This window comes from Neophocaena asiaeorientalis, unplaced genomic scaffold (assembly GCF_003031525.2).
Source record: "Neophocaena asiaeorientalis asiaeorientalis breed wild unplaced genomic scaffold, Neophocaena_asiaeorientalis_V1.1 scaffold46, whole genome shotgun sequence".
Taxonomy (NCBI): Eukaryota; Metazoa; Chordata; class Mammalia; order Artiodactyla; family Phocoenidae; genus Neophocaena; species Neophocaena asiaeorientalis.
Genome location: NW_020175393.1, coordinates 2,169,062 through 2,193,177, shown reverse-complemented (window position 1 = coordinate 2,193,177; position 24,116 = coordinate 2,169,062). Strand labels below are relative to the sequence as shown.

General features: G+C 41.0%; 1 protein-coding gene across 2 annotated transcripts in view; it reads left to right on the top strand.

The window, feature by feature from the left end:
- Nucleotides 1–24,116, top strand: part of NUDT3 (nudix hydrolase 3) — a 106,169-nt gene that overhangs the window by 38,078 nt on the left and 43,975 nt on the right. For both annotated transcript variants that reach the window (XM_024766370.1, XM_024766372.1), the window contains exon 2: nt 18,304–18,414. In XM_024766370.1, the coding sequence (XP_024622138.1) occupies nt 18,304–18,414 (111 nt within the window). The remainder of the gene's footprint in view (nt 1–18,303; nt 18,415–24,116) is intronic.

Sequence of the window (24,116 nt, the reverse complement as noted above, 5' to 3'; positions counted from 1 at the left end):
GAAGTCCCTAATACTTTTTTTTTAATAGACTTTATTTTCTAGAGCAATTTTAGGTTCACAGCAAAACTGAGTGGAAAGTACAGAGTACTCATATATGTCCTCTGCCCCCACGCACTTATAACCTCCCCCACTATCAACATCACCCACCAGAGTGATGCGTGTGTTACAATCAGTGATTCCACATTGATATATCATTATCACCCAAAGTTCATAGTTTATATTAGGATTCACTTTTGGTGTTGTATGTACATCCTGTGGATTTTGACAAATGTGTAATGACATGTGTCCGTCATTAGAGTATCATACAGAATAGTTTCACTGCCCTAAAAATCTTCCATGCTCTGCCTATTCATCTCTCCCTTCCCATAGTCCCTGGTAGCCACTGATCTTTTTTACCATCTCCATAGTTTTGCCTTTTCCAAAATGTCATAGTTGGAATCATACAGTATGTAGCTTTTTCAGATTGGCTTCTTTCCTTTAGTAGTATGCATTTAAGGTTCCTCCATGTCTTTTCATGGCTTAATAGCACTGAATAATATTCCGTTGTCTGGATATTTATCCATTAACCTGCTGAAGGACACCTGGTTGCTTCCAAGTTTTGGTAATCATGAATAAAGCTGCTATAAATGTTTGTGTACAGGTTTTTGTATGGACACAAGTTTTCAGCCCCTTTGGGTAAACACAAAGGAGCATGATTGCTGAACCCTTTGGTAAGAGTATGTTTAGTTTTGTAAGAAACCACCGAACTGTCTTCCGAAGTGGCTGTACAATTTACATTCCCACCAGCAGTGAATGAGAATTCCTGTTGCTCTGCATTCTTACCAGCCTTTGGTGTTTTTGTGTTCTGGATTTTGGCCATTCTAATAGGTGTGTAACAGTATCGCCTTTTTGTTTTTTTTTTTTTAATTTGCAATTCCCTGATGCCAAATGAGGTTGAGCATCTTTTCATATGTTTATTTACCATCTGTATATCTTCTTTGGTGAGGTGACTGTTCAGGTCTTTTACCTGTTTTTTAATTAGGTTGGTTATTTTCTTATTGTGAGGTTTTTTGGTTTTGGGGTTTTTTTTTTGCTGTACGTGGGCCTCTCACTGTTGTGGCCTCTCCCGTTGCGGAGCACAGGCTCCCGACACGCAGGCTCAGCGGCCATGGCTCACGGGCCCAGCCGCTCCGCTGCATGTGGGATCTTCCCCGACCAGGGCATTCGGGCATCTCCTGCATCGGCAGGCGGACTCTCAACCACTGCGCCACCAGGGAAGCCCTCTTATTGTGAGTTTTAAGAGTTCTTTGTATATTTTGGATAAGTTCTTTATTGGATATGTCTCTTGCAAGTGTTATCTCCCAGTCTGTGCCTTGTCTTCTCATTCTCTTGATATCCGGTAAATTTTTACTTTCTGGGAGAAAGAGTCTAGTTAGTTGAGGTTTTCTTGGGGTTAGGGGGGGAATAAGAGTTTACTATTTCCCATTCTTACTGGTCAGGCATTCTGCCTTCCTTCAGAAGTTAAGTCATTATTAGGACATTCTTTTTTTTTTTTTTTTTTTTTTTTTTTGCGGTAGGCGGGCCTCTCACTGTTGTGGCCTCTCCCGTTGCGGAGCACAGGCTCCGGACGCACAGGCTCAGCGGCCATGGCTCATGGGCCCAGCCGCTCTGCGGTATGTGGGATCTTCCCGGACCGGGACACGAACCCGTGCCCCTGCATCAGCAGCCGGACTCTCAACCACTGCGCCACCAGCGAAGCCCTAGGACATTCTTAAAACTAATTTTACCACCTCACACCCACTTTAAGAAAGTGGAAAATAACAAGTCTTAGGATGTGGAGAAATTGGATACCTGTATGTTGTTGATGGGAAAGTAAAACGGTTCAGTCGCTATGGAAATAGTTTGGTGGTTCTTGAAAGTTAAACAGAATTATGTTTGATCCTGCAGTTCCACTCCTGGATATATATGGAAAACAATTGAAAACAGGTATTCAAATATTTGTATACAATGTTCAACACTATTCATGATAGCCAAAGGTAGAAACAACCAAATGTCCATCAATAAATGAATAGATAAAACAATTGTAATATATGCATAAAATGGACTGTTATTAGCCATAAAAAGGAATGAAGTACTGATACATGCTACATTGTGGATGAACCTCAGAAACATGCTGAGTAAATGAAGCCAGACCCTTTGATCACATGTTGTATGATTCCATTTATATGAAATATGCAAAATAGGGAAATCCATAGGTGCAGAAAACAGATTGATGGTTACCGGGGGCTGGAGGTCTGGGGTCTGGAATGAGGAGTAACTAACTGTTTAATGGTTATGAGGTTTTATTTTGGGGTGACAAGAGTGTTTTGGAGCTAGAGGTGGTGGTTTCACAGCATTGTAAATGTACTAAATTCCACCTAATTGTTCACTTTAAAATGCTTAATTTTGTTATGTGTACTTCACCTCAATTTTTTTAAAAAGCTATTTTTTTAAAAGCTATTTTTTTAAGACTGTAGTAACTTTTTAAAAGTATTCTCTTAAAAATTTTCCTTTTAGAGTGGTCTGTTTTAAATAGCAATTTATAATTCATTATAATTTCATGGGTAAAAAGGCTTTGTTTTCTGCATACTTCATTGGGTGGGTGTTGTGAGGCCATTTCATTCTCCAAATGCTTTGAAGTATAATTGAGAGACGAATTTAGCATCAAATTGTTAAAGTTTTAGAGGCACTGCAAAAATATGTTCAGAAATGATGCTTTTCCAGGGTAGGGTAGAGTAATTATTGACTTGGCCTTTTGGTGGTTGAAAAAAAGACTGGCAAGGTTAATTAATTAATTTATTTATTTATTTATTTATTTTTGCGGTATTTGTGGCCTCTCCCATTGCGGAGCCCAGGCTCTGGATGCGCAGGCTTAGCGGCCATGGCTCACGGGCCCAGCCGCTCCGCCGCATGTGGAATCTTCCTGGACCAGGGCACGAACCCGTGTCCCCTGCATCGGCAGGTGGACTCTCAACCACTGTGCCACCAGGGAAGCCCTAATTTATAATTTTGATATTCTTTACTTTAAGAAAAAGATTTGAGAGAGCTTGCATTAAAAATATATGAAACAGGGACTTCCCCGGCAGTCCAGCGGTTAAGACTCTGTGCTTTCACTGCAGAGGGCGTGAGTTTGATCCCTGGTTGGGGAACTAAGATCCTGCATGCCATGTGGTGTGGCCAAAAAAATTTAAAAAATAATAAATAAAAAATATGTGAAACAGATCAGCTAAAAATTAAGAAAGATCTGTGGAAGAGATGTTCCAAGAATGAACAGTTGTCCGCTAAATCTAGTTCTCCCATGCGTTAGCTAAAAAGAAAGAAGAAAAGATGATAGGAGTAATGGCTTTTTAATGTCTGATAAAAGAACACATACAAGTTAATATAGAAATAGACTTTTCCTGACATTACATTTTAAGATGCATTATAGAGCAAATTATCATATGTAGGGAATTTGAACATATGATAATGCCTTAAATGTGGTTTGTACCACAATGAGGTATCACCTCACACCAGTCAGAATGGCCATCATCAAAAAATCTACAAACAATAAATGCTGGAGAGGGTGTGGAGGAAAGGGAGCCCTCCTGCACTGTTGGTGGGAATGTAAATTGATACAGCCTCTATGGAGAACAGTATGGACGTTCCTTAAAAAACTAAAAATAGAGCTACCATATGACCCAGCAATCCCACTACTGGGCGTATACCCTGAGAAAACCATAATTCAAAAAGAATCATGTACCACAGTGTTCATTGCAGCACTATTTACAATAGCCAGGACATGGAAGCAACCCAAATGTCTATCAACAGATGAATGGATAAAGAAGATGTGGTACCTATATACAATGGAATATTACTCGGCCATAAAATGGAATGAAATTGAGTTAATCTGTAGTGAGGTGGTTGGACCCAGAGTCTGTCATACTGAGTGAAGTAAGTCAGGAAGAGAAAAACAAATACCATATGCTAACGCATATATATGGAATTATAAAAAGCGGTACTGATGAACCTAGTAGCAGGGCAGGAATAAAGACGCAGATGTAGAGAATGGACTTGAGGGCACGGGGTTGGGGGGCGGTGGGGAGAAGAAGCTGGGACGAAGTGAGAGAGAGCACTGACATATATACACTACCAAATGTAAAATGGATGGCTAGTGGGAAGCTGCTGCATAGCACAGGGAGATCAGCTCCGTGTTTTGTGACAACCTAGGGGGATGGGATAGGGAGGGTGGGAGGGAGGGGATATGGGGATATATGTATACATATAGCTGATTCACTTTGTTATACAGCAGAAACTAACACAACGTTGTAAAGCATTTATACTCCAATAAAGATGTGAAAAAAAAATGTGGTTCGTAGAAGATTCAGAATTGTTCTTCATTTGGTCATTTATAATGTTTAATGAGCTCTTAAGTTAAATTTACTTTTGAATAGGCAGTACATTTACATGGTTCAAAATTTAAAAGGCACAAGTGGGATACAGTGAAAATTCTCCCTTCCATACTTATTCCCCCAGTTACCCAGTTTCTTTCCACATAAGACAGCCCGTGTTATCAGTTTCTTGTGACTCTTACAGTAGTTGTTTAATTATATAAGATTTATTTAGTGCTTCCCTGGTGGCGCAGTGGTTGAGAGTCCGCCTGCCGATGCAGGGGACACGGGTTCGTGCCCCGGTCTGGGAAGATCCCACATGCGGCGGAGCGGCTGGGCCCGTGAGCCATGGCCACTGAGCCTGTGCGTCCGGAGCCTGTGCTCCGCAACGGGAGAGGCCACAACAGTGAGAGGCCCGCGCACCGCAAAAAAAAAAAAAAAAAAAAAAAAAAAGATTTATTAATACTCATTTTCTATGGATTTGGAGTAATTAAAACATCTTGGGTCTATAATAAACGCCCTCTTCCTACATTTACTTCTATTTATTCTGAGTCTTAGAGCACTGGATTGTCTTCAAGTAAAGAACTCTTAGCCAAGAATTCTCAATCTTAATGCAGTTGCTACCTAGTTTTCTTCTGTGATTTCTAGTGATACTCCCCCATCTTCCTTTTTATGTTGTTGTTTTTATTTTATTTACTTAGTTTTTTATAGATCTTTATTGGAGTATAATTGCTTCACAATACTGTGTTAGTTTCTGTTGTACAACAAAGTGAATCGGCCATATGCATACATATATCCCCATGTCCCCTCGCTTTTGAGCCTCCCGCATCTTCCTAAATAGAGTAAATAAAGTGTAATTTGTAGTAAAATGGAAGTTTGACAGTTAAATTTAGTTCAGTTAGGAACACAAAAATTTGTGAAATATAGTACTTGAAATTACATAAAACTGTTTTCCTTTTTAAAACTATCTTTCTATCTTAACTCTTGTATAGTTAAATGTTTGTTTTGTTCCTGGTGCACATGTATATCTGGCCCATTTTTTGTTCTTATTGTTCTTATATCTGGCCCATTTTTTGTTCTTACGATAAGCTGGAGTTCACACACATGTGGTCAGAATTGCAAAAGAACAGTTGTTTATGACCTGCCTGCCCCTGCTTATTGCTCTTCTGGCCCCACCATAAGGCCTGCCTTTCCTGTACATCTGGTTGTGTCTATCTATATCTGGTCAATATAGTTTAGCTGGGCAAACTATAGCCATGAAATAAACCGTCATGGTTTAGAATACATTGGTGTTAAGTAAAAATTTCTTTTTTGCTTTTAAAAATAATTTCTCTTAGTCCTGTGATTGTGCTTATGTATGGAATTAAGATTATTTTAATAGTAACCTGTAAAAATTTGTTATGACTTCTTTTAAATAATAAGCAATAGGATAGAGTTATATCAGTAACAAAAAACAGTAAACTTAAGAAATGGGCGAGATCTGTGCAAAGGAAACTTTAAAAATGTTATTGAGAGGACTTGAACATAAATGTAGTTTATGGATGTCAGGAATGCTGTTCCTGTGGCGTTGTTTTAATGACCTGAAGAAACTTGAGCATTCTGAATATTTCATTCACTCCGTTTGGCTTTCAGAAATTTCCTAGGGAATAATGCTTGGCATTCTTCTTGCTCAATTATAAAAGTCTGAAATGCTTGTTCTAAAATATTCAAGCTATACACAAGGTTTTAAAGTGAAATGCCTCCTCCTCCTCAGTGCCACCAATTGTACTGTACAGAGGCAACCACTGTTTCTTGGGTGAATGCTTTCAAATGGACGTTTAAATTGAGATTTTAGAAGTTCCCATAATATACGGAGAGTGTAGGAAGCTTAACTTTTCCTGTAGTATCTTAAACTGTTTTTCCCTTTCCCACCTGCTTCTCTCCTGTATTTCTCTCTCTTGAGAAATGGATATCTCTGTCCACCTACTGATCCCAGTTAGAAGCCATAGCCTCTGCATCCCTTTCACGGTGCCCTAATTTCTGTTTAATTACCAGTTCCTATCATTGCTGTCTCCTAAATATGACTTGAATCCACTTGCTGCTCCCCTTCTCCAGGGACGCGGATTACATCCAGCTCCCTTATCCTCTCTAACTGAACTCTGTCCCACCTCCCGCCCATCACTCATTCAGCCTCCAGATTCAAGCTTCTGAAACACAAGTGAGATTGCCTTCTTCCTCCTCAGAAACCAAGGAGGATTCCCAGTTGCCTTCAGTTGCCATAACTCTTTTTTTTTTTTTTTTTTTTTTTTTTTGCGGTACATGGGCCTCTCACTGTTGTGGCCTCTCCCGTTGCGGAGCCCAGGCTCCGGATGCGCAGGCTTGGCGGCCATGGCTCACGGGGCCAGCCGTTCCGCGGCATGTGGGATCTTCCCAGACCGGGGCACGAACCCGTGTCCCCTGCATCGGCAGGCGGACTCTCAACCACTGCGCCACCAGGGAAGCCCTGCCATAACTCTTTGACGTACTTATATGAACTTTTTATACTGGTCTCAGTTAATTTATCAGCCTCCTCTGTTGCCCTCTTCTTCCTTCCCATCATGTACCCTTCACCATATCAAACTACTTGAATTTCTCAGTATTCTCTGGATATAATATACTGTTTCCTGCATCTGTGGCTTTGTGATTGCAGTGCCTCTTGCCTGGAACACCTCTCCTTTCTGGGCTCAGTAAATTTCTCCTCTAGGCCCAACTCAAATGTTCCCTCTTGAGAGGTATTCTGGGACCCTCTCAGAATCTTCTTTCCTTCATAATAGTCCTTGTCAACATGATGTTGTGGCTGCTTGGGCCCTTCATTAGATCAAGGGTTGGCAAACTTTTTCCATAAAGGATTAGATAGTAAATATTTTTGATCTCTGTGAGGACTACTCAACTTTGCCATTGTAGCTTGAAAGTAGCCATAGACTGTTGGTAAATGAATGAACATGGCTGTGTTTTAATAAACTATCTATGGACACTGAAACTTGAATTTCATATCAGGTCACATGTCACAATATTCTTCTTATGATTTTTTTTAACCTTTTGAAAATGTAAAAACCATTCTTAAGTCATGGGCCATACAGAAACAGGTGGTAGGCTAGATTTGACCCAGGGGCCATAGTTTGCATTAGGGGGTGGGCTGTTCAAGGGTAGGCTTTGTATATTTTTGTACATCACCCCCACCCCAACCCCCCATGCCTCAATTCATTTCTAAGCAAGTAATGACTGAATAGCATTTTTTTGTGGAATAAATGCTTAAGTAAAGAATCACTTGAGATATGTAGTTTCTTTTTTTTTCCAATTTTTTTTAACTTGAAGTATAGTTGATTTACAGTGTTGTGCCAGTCTCTGCTGTGCAGCAAAGTTACTCAGTTATACACATATAGACATTCTTTTTTTTATGTAGTTTCTAAACAAATGTGAAGATTAATGGAACTTCACATTGAGAATTACTAGTCATTTTTTATATTTATTAATAAACATTTTCAGAAAAGAAAGTGTTAAAAAGTTGCATAATATAGAGGAGCTCGTAGTGCCTCTCTATGTAGAAGACAGCTCTGGCCAGGAAAGATATAATAAGTAAGCAAATAGTCTCTGTTCACAGAAGAGAATAGTGGAAGGGGCTCCAAATTCTTGATTTGAATCAGAGATTAGATTAAAATACCTTCTCCATCCTTTCCTTGTACCTGCCCTGGAGAAAATCATGTCATGGCTTTTATCCAGTGGTGGCTAAGTTTTCAGAAGGTTTTTCATATGCTGCTAGCTACATCATGGATGTAACAGGCTTTCAGTCATCTGGCTGTCAGTCAGGCCAGTAACCTGTGGTTTGAATCCTGGCTCAGTGCTATCCTTTCTATGTCCTTCACCACATTACCAAATCATCTAAGGCTTGGTTTCCTCATCAGTATAATGGCAAGAATTACATAATGCCTGGTTTGTATGATTGTTTGAAAATTAGGGATAGTATATTAAAAATAAAACATGTAGGGCTTCCCTGGTGGCGCAGTGGTTGGGAGTCTGCCTGCCAATGCAGGGGACATGGGTTCGAGCCCTGGTCTGGGAGGATCCCACATGCCGCGGAGCGGCTAGGCCCGTGAGCCACAACTACTGAGCCTGCGCGTCTGGAGCCTGTGCTCCGCAACGGGAGAGGCCGCGACAGTGAGAGGCCCGCGCACCGTGATGAAGAGTGGCCCCCGCTTGCCACAACTGGAGAAAGCCCTCACACAGAAACGAAGACCCAACACAGCCCAAAATAAATAAGTAAATTTAAAAAAAAAAAAAAAAAAAAAATAGAACATGTAAAACGGCAGCACCTAGCACAAAGTGGGCACTGAATAAATACTACCTGCTGTTGTTTTTGTTTGTTTCCCCCAGTATTAGTCTTTTTGTTGTTGTTGTCTTTTTTTTCATTATTTACAAGAATTGTGGGAGGGGAGTTGAGGTTTACAGGAACAACTCAATCATTCCAGTAAGTTATGTTCAGACAGTGTGATCCAGCAACTTTAAGCCTTTGTTTTTATTTTTATATAACCTGCAAATATAGCCAAGTTTACTGGGTTTCTTTTCTTTTTCAAGATTTTTTTTTGATATGGACTATTTTTAAAGTCTTTATTGAATTTATTATAATATCGCTTCTGTTTCATGTTTTGGTTTTTTGGCCGTGAGGCATGTGGGATCTTAGCTCCCCGACCAGGGATTGAACCCTCACCCCCTGCACTGGAAGGTGAAGTCCTAACCACTGGACTGCCAGGGAAGTCCCTTTACTGGGTTTCTTTAGTCGTCTTTTTAGAAATTAAAAAAGTCATTGAATACCAGGTAATATAAAGGGCTATGTGTGGTTATCTTAACATTTGGACGTTCATTTGGAAAGACAGGGCAGGACACTCAATCACATAGACCTCTAGCAGTATACTCCATACCCTGGGATATCTGTTCTTAAAATACCTTGTTCCTCCCAAAGTAAAAACTGTGCAGAATATCTGGTCATATCACAGTCTTTGTACTAGGCAGAGAATTTCCTCTTTTGTTAAATAAACAACGTGATTAGCTAGATAAAATGAAGGGATTTTGTAAACTGTTTATGTCTACTTGTTCCTCCTTTTTAGCAGTATTCTGAGCTCCTGTGTAGGGGAAAAAAATAGCTAAAGGGTAAAATGGCTTTAAAACTCTAAGAACTGAAACTGCTATTGGTTGGCCCTGTGATAATTTACTGATTTAATTTGAACAAGTTATTTCACCTCATACTCAGCATTATTCATCATTTAGACATTTTATAGGGTCCTTGTGTCCAGGAACTTGTGGCAGCTGTTATTTAAAACATTCTGTAAAAAATGGTAAATTTGGGGAATTCCCTGGCAGTCCAGTGGTTAGGACTCCACGCTTCCACTGCAAGGGACACGGGTTCGATCCCTGGTTGGAGAGCTAAGATCCCACGAGCCAGAGAACACAGCCAAAAATAAAGGTAAATTTATCTGGAATCCGAACAAGTGCAGATAATTATTCACTATTATGGATCTATTTTTTTAAAGTAATTAATTAATTTATTTATTTTTTGGCTGCGCTGGGTCTTCATTGCTGAGCGTGGGCTTTCTCTAGTTGTGGCAAGGGGGGGCTACTCTTTGTTGCGGTGCGCGAGCTTCTCTTGTTGTGGAGCACGGGCTCTAGGCACGTGGGATCAGTAGTTGTGGTGCACGGGCTTAGTTGCTCCACAACATGTAGGATCTTCCCGGACCAGGGCTCGAACCCGTGGCCCCTGCATTGGCAGGAGGATTCTTAACCACTGCGCCACCAGGGAAGTCTTCTTAGTTTTAAGAAGGAACACGTAAACAGTTAGAATGGGGTTAACTGTAAAAGCAGTTTGCAGAGCATGTCACAGATCTGATAAGGTGCAGCCCTTGTGCCATCTGGGCTACCAGCAGAGCTGTCTGGCAGTAATGGCATTGTTAAGGGGCTGTCGAATGCCGGGGGCATTGCGTTGTTGGAAATGAGATTATGTTAGGTGCGTTACTGCCTGCAATTTTCTGGAAATTAGTAATGTGTCTAAGATATATAGCTTGCTAATCAGGATTTTCCATGTTGTAGATTATCACCATAGATAATTGATTTTTTAAGAAAAATATTTCCAGAACTTTAACTTGGAATACCTAGAATATATCTACCCCTACTATACTGTTGGCAGTGAGATTGGAAACTTGCTGGTCACCACGGGGAGTGGAAGGTAAGTAGGGGGAATGGCGATAACTCCTCCAGCTAGAGCTTTGCAAATGCACATTTTCTCCCTTGTGTTTGTCTCTTCCCCTCTTTTTAGTGCCTGTCCAACATTTATATGATTATCTACTAGAAATATCCGTTAGACATCGTATTGAACTCTCAAATTCATATATTCGGAGGACAGCTTCCCTGTGGTTCCTTCCTCCCCCTACCCTTCCACATTCTCCTTGGAGGGCAGCTTCACCATTGACCTGGCCTACATCCTGTCAGTCAGCTGGTCCTGTGGACTTTTCCCTTCTGTATATCTGGAAATCTGTCCCTTCCTTCCAACTCCCACTTTTGTCCTCGTTCTTCCTCTGAATCAACTGCAGAAATGTATTTCTGCAGGTCTGCCCATATCCAGCCCAAGTCAGAGTGACCTTTCTAAAACCCAACTTGGGTTATGTCATTTCTTCTGACAACCTCAGTGACTTACCCATTACCTTCAGGTTTCGATCCAAACTCTTTATAATTGGACCTCTGCCTTTTTGTTCAGCTTCCCTCATTAACCTTGTCTATATGCTCTCTGCATTCCTTTTTTAAAGTAGTTTGTTCCCTCAGTCAATGGTCCATTCTTTCATTTGCTCATCAAACATTTATTGGCCACCTATATGGGTCAGGCACTATGCTTAAGTATGAGGCAATCAACGGAACCAATCCTTAGACCTTTCACTGATCTTTCACACTCTTAATCAGGATCAACTAGGTTATATTGCCGTGACATTTATCCTGAAATCTCACTGTTTTAACACAACAGAGTTTTATTACTTGTGATGATGCTTATCAGTCATGGGTTTTCAGAGGCTCTGCTCCACACAGGAACTCTCTTCCATTCAAGGGGTTCAGGCTTGTAGCTACACCAGCTGGAACTCACAATGTTCTTGGGCACTGTAACAGAGGAGGAAGGAGACTGGATGGGCTTCTCCCTGTCTCAGCCCAAAAGTGACACGTGTCCCTTCTGCTCATATTTCATTACGCAAAACTAGTCAAATGGTCCCACCTAACAGCAATGGGAGGCTGGGTACCATAGGCAAGAGCATGTAATATCTAGTGAGCATTGTGGTCTGTAGCACAGTCACTGAAATATAATTGGTCACCTGACTTATTGTCGGTCTCATCCATTGAACTTTATTTATTGGCTGAGTTGGGTCTTCGTTGCTGCATGCAGGCTTTCTCTAGTTGTGGAGAGCAGGGGCTATCTCTGTTGTGGTGCGCGGGCTTCTCATGGCAGTGGCTTCTCTTGGGGAGCACGGGCTCTAGGCACGCGGGCTTCAGTAGTTGCAGCATGCGGGCTCAGTAGTTGTGGCTCGCGGGCTCTAGAGCGCAGCCTCAGTAGTTGTGGTGCTTGGGCTTAGTTGCTCCGCGGTATGTGGATCTTCCTGGACCAGGGATCGAACCCACGTCCCCTGCATTGGCAGGCAGATTCTTAACCACTGTGCCACCAGGGAAGTCCCTCATCCGTTGAACTTTAAGTTTCTCAAGAGCTGAGGCTGTATCTGCCTTGCTTTGTATCCTAAACACAGGGTCATACAGTAGGCTTCTGATGATTTTTTTGTTGAATGAGTGTCCTTGAACTTGGATTCAACTCAAGTCACTTCCTTTAAGAAACCTTCCCTTACCATCCCCCTACCACCCCCCTGCCAACCTGGGTTAGGTGTCTCTTTCCATTGTCATTGTGGTATCCTGTGCATACCTCAGCCATAGCACTCCTCACCCTGTATTAGTACTTTTTTTTTTTTTCTCCTCTGTCCACTAGATAATCAGTTTCTCTAGGTCAGGGACTATGGCTTTCTTTTAGAAATTCATATTTCTAAAAGAAATATGAATTTTATATTCTTTTGAAAATTCGCATTAAACAATTTTAAAGCAATTTTTTAAAACCTAAAAAATAAAACATTGGGCTTCCCTAGTGGTGGGAAGTGGTGGAATCTGGGAAGATTCCACATGCCACAGAGCAACTAAGCCCGTGCACCACAACTACTGAGGCTGCGCTCTAGAGCCCGCGAGCCACAACCACTGAGCCCACTGCCACAACTACTGAAGCCCGTGAGCCTAGAGCCTGTGCTCTGCAACAAGAGAAGCCACCGCAACGAGAAGCCCACACACTGCAACGAAGAGTAGCCCCTGCTCGCCGCAACTAGAGAAAAGCCCGTGCACAGCAACAAAGACCCAAAGCAACCTAATTAATTAATTTAAAAATTACTGAGAATTCCCTGGCGGTCCAGTGGTTATGACTCGGTGCTTTCACTGCAGTGGCCTGGGTTCAATCCCTGGTCAGGGGACTAAGATCTGGCAAGCTGCGTGGTGCGGGCAAAAAAAAGAAAAAGAAAAAATAAATAAAATATTACTGTTTTAGCTGAAGCCCTTTATGTAAATCTCCCCACATTTCTTTATTTTTTCACTACACCCTTGTCCCTAATCAATATAATGATTTTTGTGTGTCCATGAGGATACTAAGTTGTCCGAGGAGGACCACCTGTGTCATGAATCCAAGAGTTCATATATGGATGGGTGTGTTGTGTGGGTTTGTTTCTCCATCTCTGCAGGGTTATCACCTATCTTGATGAAAAGAGCTTCACAAGAGGTCTAATACACTTGGTTGGCTAGTCCCCCAGTTTGATCTGCCTCAAAATTGCAGAGGTTCTAACCTCTGCATCTCCTGTTCCTGGCTCATTGTAATGCCTAATGAATATTTGTTGAATAAATGACAAAATTTTTTTTCTTAGTGTGTCATTTTCAGAATCTCTTAGGAGCTTTGCCTTTAATTTCTTTTTAGATAATTTGTATTTAAAAATCAAGCTTCAGAATAAGAATTTACTGACCAGAACACTACTCACTGTTTTGTAAGGTAGGAGGGAGTAAACCCTCTGGCTAAAATAAAGAATATTTTGTTTTGGTTTTTGCACTAAATTTTCAATGGGTTGTCAAGGAAGCTTACTGAGGCGAAGAACTATTTGCTGGTAATAGTGTTTGCTTTGAAGTATGACTAGGAAGTAATGCAGCTCTCTTCCTCCAGCTGCAGTGTTATATGTATTCTTACCTCATATAGTCATCCTTTGAATGTACAAAGCAATAACACTGGCTAGATTTACTCATTAATATTGCACATTTACTGATATTTAGAAATTAAATTATACTCTGTGGTACAAGTTTGCTTTTCTTTGCTTTAGCTTTGAAATGTCCCTTTAAAGGTCTTTCATTTGGACTATAACCTAATTGGATGGCCCTAGTCAGCCTTTGAAGCAAATGCTTAGGTTTAGAATGGCTGGTAAACACTTTGCCAAGAAGTGGGAAATCTCTAGGAAGAAAGACTACATGTTGTTATTTATATAACAAATCAGTGAAGGATTAACCCATTTTTCTACTTTTTCTTCTTGAATCTCCTTTACAGATTAGATAGATATGACTTAAATGCCATTGTCTAGAGAGTCTTTGGAGAGGACTTTTTAAAAACTTTTTGGCTTGAATTAACAAAGATGGTTATATTTGGGTTTATTTTTCTTTTGATAAGGAATTTTTGAAAATGTAAGATTGGCCACAGTTCTCGAGGAGAATGGGTATGGCAGTGATCCCCTTTTTCCTTTATGGAAATGATTTAATATAGTAAAACTAAGGGTAACCTGAGAGGCCACTCCTCCGGAGTGTAGACTCTGAAGGAGAGTGATGGCGCTGACTACTTTAGCTTGTAAAAAATTACTGTGATCTTAAAACTAGCTTTATTTTATTGAGCTGAAGTTCACATAACATTAACCATTTTAAAGTAAGTCCGTGGCATTTAGCAACCACCACTTATGTCTAGTTTCAAAACACTTTTCATCATTCCAAAATAAAACCTGTATCCATTAAGCAGTTACTCCCTATTCTTCCCTTCCTCCAGTCCCTGGCAACCACCAATCTCTTTTCTGTCTCTATGGATTTACCTATTCTGCATATTTTATATAAGTGGAATTATACAACATGTGACTTTTTAAGTGTGGCTTTCACTTACCGTAATGTTCTCAAGCGTAACATTTATGTTCCTTTTTATGGCTGAAAACTAATCCTTGTATGTATGTGCCATGTTTTGTTTATCCATTCATCCATTGCTGGACATTTGAATTATTTCTGCTTTTTGGTTATTGTGAATAATACTGCTAGGAGCATTTGTGTCCAAGTGTTAGGGTACCCGTTTTCAATTCTTTGGGGTATGGCGTATACCTGGGAGTGGAATTGCTAGATCATATGGTAATTTTATGTTTAACTTTTTGAGGAACAGCCTAACTTCCACAGTGCCTAAACTATTTTACATTCCTACCAGCAGTGTATGAAGGTTCCTGTTTCTCTACATTCTTGTCAGTACTTATTATTTAAAAAATTGTAACCATTCTAGTGGGTGTTAAGTGGTATCTCGTGGTGGTTTTACTTTGTACTTCTCTAGTGACTAATGGTGTTGATCATCTTTTCATGTGCCTGTTGGCTATTTGTATATCTTCTTTGGAGAAATGCTGTTTGTCATTTTGTCCTTGAGTTGTATGAGTTCTTTATATATTTTGGATACTGGACCCTTATCAGAGGATTTGCAAATATTTTCTTCCATTCTGTAGGTTGTCTTTTCACATCCTTGATAATGCCCTTCGATGCACAGAAGATTTTAATTTTGATGAAGTCTAACTTATCAAAAATTTTTTGGTTTTGTTTCTCAGGCTTTTGTTGTCATGTCTAAGAATTTGGCCTATGTTACCAAATCCAGGGTCATTAAGATTTACCCGTGGGCTTCCCTGGTGGCGCAGTGGTTGAGAGTCCGCCTGCCGATTCAGGGGACACGGGTTCGTGCCCCGGTCCGGGAAGATCCCACATGCCGCGGAGTGGCTGGGCCCGTGAGCCATGGCCGCTGAGCCTGCGCGTCCGGAGTCTGTGCTCCACAACGGGAGAGGCCACAACAGCGAGAGGCCCACGTACAGCTGCTAAAAAAAAAAAAAAAAAAGATTTACCCGTTTATAGTTTTAGCTCTTACGTTTAGGTTGTTGGTCCACTATGAGTTAATTTTTGTATGTGGCATGAAGTAGGAGTCCAACAAAGACTCTTATTTAAAAGCATAATTTCATGAAACCTCCACATTGTACTTTTTAAAAATTAATTATTTGGCCACACCTTGTGGCTTGCGGGCTCTTAGTTCCTCAGCCAGGGATTGAACCCAGGCCATTGCAGTGAAAGTGCCGAGTCCTAGCCACTGGACCGCCAGGAAATTCCCTCATGTGGTACTTTTAATATCCCTTGATTAAATATATATACACACCAACCTAAAACTACTGTGGATTTTATATTATTTTAAGCTATTCCATGTTCTATTAAAGCAGAGTTTATATATATTTTTTAAAAATAGTGCTTGTAAGTTTAAGACATTATTTTCTCAGTCCATGGGCTATATATTGGTGACTGTATATGGATTCATGGATTTCCTTCTTATATCTTTTTTTTTTTTTTCGGTACGCGGGCCTCTCACTGTTGTGGCCTCTCCTGTTGCGGAGCACAGGCTCCAGATGCGCAGGCTCAGCGGCCATGGCTCACGGGCCCAGCCGCTCTGCGGCGTGTGGGATCCTCCCAGACCGGGGCGCGAACCCGTGTCCCCTGCATCGGCAGGCGGACTCTCAACCACTGCGCCACCAGGATAGCCCACCTTCTTATATCTTGTGGTCCCCTCTAAGGGGATCTGCAGATCATAGATTTTGTAGAAGAGCATCAGGAGAATCTATCATGGCAAGAAGAAAAGGGATTAAAGATGAAGAAAAAGGTAGAATTTCCAAGGGCTCATAGTTGCAGAGACCTTAAGTGGGAGAGAGAATACTGGAAGGTAGGTAACTGGAAGTTAGTGGTGGGATCTGTGAGCGCCAGAGAGGAAGGAGTGATTTCTTTCAGGCAACAAAGATGACTGCAGAGTAGAAGTTAAGTGCTGGGAAGTGGAGGGGTGGGTGGGGAATACGGTTTGGAATAGGGCCTGAAGCCCAAAAGACATCATCAGAAAGTGATTACTTAGGGAGCAATTGAGGATTCCTTTAGTTTTGGAAATAATGCCAACCCAGTGCTACCTCTGAATTAGGAGTAAAGCTAACTTTATTTAACATCTGTCCTAGGGAGGGTTAAGGAAAAGACACTAAGGAAATTCTAGATTTTATTTCAACCATGACTCCAATACTGGTTAAGTTTGAAATAGTAACCTATATTCTGTATCAATATTTTGTGTTTGTTTGGTTTCTTTTCATTTCTTTTTTTAAAATTAATTTTATTGCAGTATAGTTGCTTTACAATGTTGTGTTAATTTCTGCTGTACAGCAGAGTGACTCAGTTATATATATATTCTTTTTCATTATCTTTTTCTTTATGGTTTATCACATGATATTGAATATGGTTCTCTGTGCTATACAGTAGGACCTTGTTGTTTATCCATCCTATATATACTAGTTTTCATCTGCTAGTCCCAAACTCCCAATCCTTCCCTCTGCCACTGCTCCCCCCCGCCCTGCCCTTGGCAACCACAAGTCTGTTCTCTATGTCTGTGAGTCTGTTTCTGTTTCATAGATATGTTCAGTTGTGTCGTATTTTAGATTCCACATATAGGTGATATCATACGGTATTTGTCTTTCTTTCTGACTTACTTCGCTAAGTATGATAATCTCTAGGTCCATCCATGTTGCTGCAAATAGCATTATTTCATTCTTTTTTATGGCTGAGTAGTATTCCATTGTATATATATGTACCACCTCTTCTTTATCCATTCATCTGTTGATGGACATTTAGATTGTTTCCTTGTTTTGGCTATTGCAAATAGTGCTGCTGTGAACATAGGGGTGTATGTATCTTTTTAGTTTTGTCTGGGTATATGTCCAGGAGTGGGATTGCTGGATCATATGGCAACACTATTTTTAGTTTTTTGAGGAACCTCCATACTGTTTTCCATTGTGGCTGCACCAATTTACATTCCCACCAACAATTTAAGAGGGTTCCCTTTTCTCCGCATCCTCTCCAGCACTTATTATTTGTAGACATTTTAATCATGGCCATTAAATGTCATTTCTTGATAAAGTTTCCTAGTAAAGGAATTCCAGTTTTATCTCAGCTGAAAGAATGACGAAAAGAAATCTTTCTAGTCCTCATGTCGGTGAGAGAGTTAGGTTCTCAGCACATACTTAGAGCTTAGGGTGATGTGTAGTATCGGCCTATGGCCATCTAATGATGCAGGAACTGGGGCACACAGGAGTGAGAACCTTGGAGGGAAAGTTGGGACTGTGGTGCGAACTAGGGCCAAGGCCAGCTCTTCATAGCACTCACAGGCTCATCAGTGACAATCTTTGTTTTTTGTGTTTTTTTGAGTGTCTTTGTCAGCTGTGTGTTCAAAAGGCTTTAGAGAAACGAACAAAGGAGAGGATAGATTGGACAACTGAGTGAGAGTCTGAGGGGGGAACACATAATGGCCACTGGTTCAGATGCCCTTCTGCTTTTACTAGGCAGATTGTCTGCTTTTTCATACAGAAATGAAAGCTACTTTTCAAGAAGTGATTTGGAGAGGTATCAACAAAGAATGGATCTTAGGTATTTTTTTGTGGTGTTTAAACTCTAAATTTGTATGAATGTGTCTTTTTGAGTTTTTAACTACCCATGTGACCTCTGTGACTTTCAGGTGCTACTCGTGAGCAGTAGTCGCCATCCAGACCGATGGATTGTCCCTGGAGGAGGCATGGAGCCCGAGGAAGAGCCAAGTGTGGCAGCAGTCCGTGAAGTCTGTGAGGAGGTGTGCACTGCGAACAAAGGGCATGGCTGTACCTTGTCATCATGAACCTGTCATGTCTGTGTAGTTCATTAATTTATCACCACTCACTGAATGAACAGACTCATGATCACAGAAAGAAAGCACTTAACAGTTACCACATGCCTCTTTGATTAAAGGGGCAGTCAGGTTGTGACATGGTGATGTTTATCAGGCACTCTGTGCAAGGGGAGGGCTCATAGTAGTGACCGTATGTGATTATACCAGACAGTCCTTTGTGATTTCCTATGGATCTCTTCCCACACTGTCTCTGTTACCTGTGGCAGAAGATCAAGAATCAAATAGTTCATCAGCCCATAGAAATAAGAGGAGTAAGCAGTATTGGTATTAATGGCTTATTCTCATTAACCTTTGGGTGAGGAGGAGGCAGCCCTTGTTCTCCTATGCTCCTTGGGTCCTGGCAATAGAGCAGTGGCTAAAGCAATACTTCTGTTAGCCAGAAGTTGTTAATGGTGCACCTTGAGAGACAATAGTATCTTCTTTTTTATTTGGTCACATGATATTCAACATATATATATTGAGTTCTTGGGCCATGCCCAGTATATCTTACTAGATACTCTAGAATAAGCAGTCAGAAGTCAAATCTCTTGGTTCCCTTACTTCAAGGGCTTAACATTTTGTTGGGGAAACTGAGAAACAAATTGCAATTCAAAACCAGGAGGAAGGAACTGATGTTTCTCCATAGCCTCTTGTGGCAATACCACGCTCTGCTCTGCTTATGCTAATCTCCTTTAGGAGTCCTAACTCAGTGGTGTAAGTTTTACCACCCCCATTTACTTGCCTTGGCTACATAGTGCTTTTTAGATCCATTTCCTTGTTCCAGAAGGGACTTAAGACTGATTCTAAGGACATAAAGTAGAGTTTAGAAAAAGTCTAAATTCTGCATTTCTTTTGGGTCAAGCCCTTGCTGAAGTCTTCTTTGACTAATTTTACTTTGGAATACCCAAGGAATTCTTTCCTTGCTCTGAAGTCCTGCAAACTTGTGTTGACTTGTGCCACTCTCATTTTATCATATATCTGTGTATCTATAACTAGATTGTAACCTCTAAGGACAAAGATTATATTTCCCATTTTAAATCCTCCCTTCTTGTGCCTAGTACACAGCTGGGTGAATAGAAAGTAATTAATATATGCTTCTATGACAGATGGAACATAAAAGTCCTGAAGAAATACCCCAATTGGAAATTATCAGAGTTCTTTCTGGAGGATCTCAAAGGTTTGACTATTCAAATAAGTGTGGTAGGGCCAATTGGTGGACCTAAGCTACATAATTTTGATTTCAATCCAGTTGGCTTCTGTGAGTTCTGAGGTACCTAAGGCAAAAGTGATGTTTGACAGAGTTATTGCGGCTCTGTGGATTCAGACAGGTTGTTGGAAGACCTGAAATAGACTGATGGTTCTAGAATAGAGAGGAAGGGAAAAAATTCAGAGACCTTTGGGCAAAACTTGCTGCCTGGTTTAGAAGTTTTGGGTGAAGTGTGACAGCTTTACCTCTGTAGAGCACATTTGGATTTGGCATCTGTCTCAGGAAAACTTATACCCGTTGTTGTTACTATTGTTTCGTTGAGTGCTACAGTCGAATTGTCCTTGGGTTATATAAGTGCAACTAAGATGTAGAAAACTAGATGATTGCAATAGGAAGTACATAAGGGAGTTGAAAAGGATATAGGGTTACCCTTTTGTTTCCTGGAAATTACATACCATCCTTCAGTAGGTAAAAGGGGGAATAGAGTGGAGAATAAAGTGGAGTTGGGACATGAGAAGGTGAACAATGCAGCACAGATAATTAAAGTATACTTTTCATATGGTCAGTATCTTACCTACCTCCTGTCTTAAAGGGAATCCCAAGCTTGAAATTAAACGCTGCCTGCCATTCTCAGCCCTGAAGAATCCTGCCTGACTTTGAGCAGATTTTTTACTCTCCAGTCAAGAGTCATATCATACCCTGTTCTTTATTCCAGCATTATTGAGAGGATAAAGAATAAGGTACCAAATAAACCAAATATTCGTACAAACAGTATAAATTAGAGAAATGTGTCATTATAAAGACAAACATTTCCATGGCTTACATCAAAATAAAATGGAGGGGGTGGCTTTTCTAATTCCACATCTATCAACGGAGAATAAGACTTGATCAGAGAGGTTGTAGGTAGATGTTTTTTATTACCCTTGAAGGGTAGCTTTTGTAAGCAGAAACCACTGTTCAGGGGTTTATTTAGTTTTCAAAATGTTATGACTTTTTAAAAGCACACATTCAAAAACTTTGTTCTTTCCTAATGCTTGCAGATCTGATTGCTGTATTTATAAGCATAGGAGATTTTTAAGGGGCCTTTGGATAATGCTTAGGCCAGTTCATTGAAGACTTTTAGATGTTTCAAATTACATTTATAAATTTAATTAATTTGATTGCTTTTTAAAGAACGTCAGTTGTCTGACTTTAAAAAAATGAAAACCTTATGAGGCTCTTCAGCAAAAAGTCCTATGAATGTCATGTATTAAACTTATAAATAAGATGAATCTTAAATACTCCCATAGTGTATATAAACTTACTGAGATTTTCAACTTAAAATCAAAAGTCAGAAATAAGTTATTCAGTTATACTTTCAAAGTTGAGGTTACCGTCTAATAGGCCAAATTCTTTTAAACATTAGAAAATCATAAAATATGTCTGGTCTCCTTCATCTTTCCTGTTAAATGAGGCCAGGACTCAGGGGTGGCCTGTTAGGAAAGGTCGATCCAGTTCACTGCAGCTCAGTCAAGACTATAACTTCACAAGGCTGACTAGCGGTCATGGAATCCACGTGGGTGGTGATGGGTACTGAGTGAGCCATCTGTAGTATCTGGCATACTAGGCTAACTTTGTGCTTCACCCTGAAGGTCTCTTCCTCCATGCAGTCTTCATGATTCCTTCCTGTAGTCTTCATGATTCCTCCCTGCAGACTTGTTCTCCGTATGTGTTTCCATTGCAGTCTGTACTTCTAGCATCGTATTTATCATGTTTTATTCATATCGCTTGTCTAGTTGTCTTCTGTGCTAGACTTTACACTCTGTGTAACCAGGTACCATTCTTTCTTGCTCACTGTTGAATCCCCAATGCTTAACACATAACAAGTGCTGAACAAAATAAGTGCTGCAGTTTTTGGCGTGACCTCTAGAGCAGCCACATAAATGCAATTGAGGTAGGCCCTTTTGGGTTGTCAGGAGTAGACATAACATCTACAGGCCCCTCAGTTAGTTGAGGGAGAAGAATATGGCAGTATCAGAGCAGCTGTCCAGCCAGGCTGTGCAGAACTGGAAACTTAGGTCACAGAGCACAGGCAGGCCTTGCTCACAGTGGGTGGATGGATGTGGGAACGCACTGCAGCTCAGTAGCCTGGTCACCATACCAGAGGCCCAGCGCCTCTCTTCCACTGTGGAGCGCTGCCTTTCTAATGTCTTCTTAGCCTCCCAGCTTCTGCTTACCACTTTTTTTTTTTAATTTATATTATTTATTTATTTTTGGCTGCGTTGGGTCTTCATTGCTGCAAGCGGGGTTTCTCTAGTTGCAGTGAGCGGTGGCTTCTCTTGTTGCAGAGCACGGGCTCTAGGTGCGAGGGCTCAGTAGTTGTAGCACGTGGGCTTAGTAGTTGTGGCTCGCGGTCTCTAGAGTGCAGGCTCAGTAGTTGTGGCGCACGGACTTAGTTGCTCCGCGGCACGTGGGGTCTTCCCGCACCAGGGCTCAAACCCATGTTCCCTGCATTGGCAGGCGGATTCTCAACCACTGCGCCACCAGGGAAGTCCCAGCTTACTACTTTTTGTTTGGTGTTTTTCCTCCCTTGTGTGTCAGTAACCTGTCTGTTGACTCACTCTGTCTGTGTATCTCACATTCAGCCTTCCTGAGAGAGGACTTGATCAGTTTTGCCTACTTACAACCTTCAGAGCTGCCAGGCCACATCAGTTTCTAGCCATTTTGAAGATGTCTGCTTTACCTGTGCATCAGTTGCTGATTTCTTATTCCTCTAACTGAGCTCAGAGTGGCAAGGTCATGTGCTATAAAACATGGCAGCCTGGGGCTTCCCTGGTGGTGCAGTGGTTGAGAGTCCGCCAGCCCACGCAGGGGACACGGGTTCGTGCCCCGGTCTGGGAAGATCCCACATGCTGCGGAGCGGCTGGGCCCGTGAGCCATGACCGCTGAGCCTGTGCATCGGAGCCTGTGCTCCACAACGGGAGAGGCCACAACAGTGAGAGGCCCATGTACCGCAAAAAAAACCACAAAAAAACCATGACAGCCTGTGCTTAAGTACTGCCTGCAGCAGCTGTACCAATAGTATGTAGTAAAAAGATATTTAATAACACAGGGAAATATTTGTAGCACATTCCTAAGTGATCAGAGCAGGTTATGAAACAATATTTATGATAGAAAACCATTTAGTGGGGAAGAAATATGTGTGTCTATTTGTACAGAAAGAACAGGTAACACTACTTGTACACTTACTATGTGCCAAGCTGTGTTTAAGGGTTTTGCATATGTCGCCTCATTTCCTCACCAGATCCAATAAGGTAGGAACTGTTATTATCTACATTTTACAGGTTGAGATTCAATGAAATCAAGTAATTTGTCCTGGCACACCAGGACAAATTGTGCCCAGCTAAATGTGCTCAAGTGCTCAAGGTACGATTTGAATCCAGAACATCTAGTCTTAGCACCCACACTCCTAATGCCTTGAAAGAATGCCCATCACATGTTCACAGTGGTTATCTTTGGGTTAGCTCTTAGATCATCAAGTTTTCTACATTGAACATATATTTGTTACTATAAAAATTTTCTGTATAAACGTGAATGGAATGAGGTTATTAAGTAGTTTATCATGGCATTGTCAGTCCTAGATACCATAAAACTCAACCTGTTCTGAAGCTTTGTTCAACGCAGCTTAAAACTTTTAGCATATTGGCTGAATCTCAGAAACAGATAGCACTTGAAACATTACCAGTCACATTTAAAGGGCTGAACTTCCGTGGCAGTCCAGTGGTTAAGACTTCACCTTCCAATGCAGGGGGTGCAGTTCTTCCCTAGTCAGGGAGCTAAGATCCCACGTGCCTCGCAGCCAAAAAACCAAAACATAAAACAGAAACAATATTGTAACAAATTCAATAAAGACTTTAAAAATGGTCCACATCAAAAAAAAAAAAACCAAAATCTTTAAAGGGCTGAAATATTCCCTTTTGGAAACTAGCTTCCATTTTTTAGCTGCTTCTAGTTAAAGTCCTATTGTAGTGACCCCTCAAAGGGATGAGGCTTTCTCCCAGGACTGACCATGGGCCTTGGTAACAGTGCATCTCTAGCAAAGGCTAGTATGAGCCAGCCATGTGATGCTGTCTGTAATAAAAAAGAAAAGCACTTCTTTGTGTGGTTTTCAGAGCTATTCTTTCTTGCTAATTCAATGGGAAAGGTAAAACTGCTGGCTGACAGGGAAGAAAGAGACGCTGGATCTGAAACTGTTCTGTCCTCTGTTCAGCTGTTATGTTTCCATTTCTTTCATCCATTCTCACCTCAGCCAAACCAAGAATGTTATCACAAAGATACAGTACATCTGAAAACAGAAACAGGAAAATATTATGTGCAAACTTCAACTGCATTCTCTTCAAGGGTGACAAAGATGGGTACCTTCTGCCTTTAGAGAAATGTA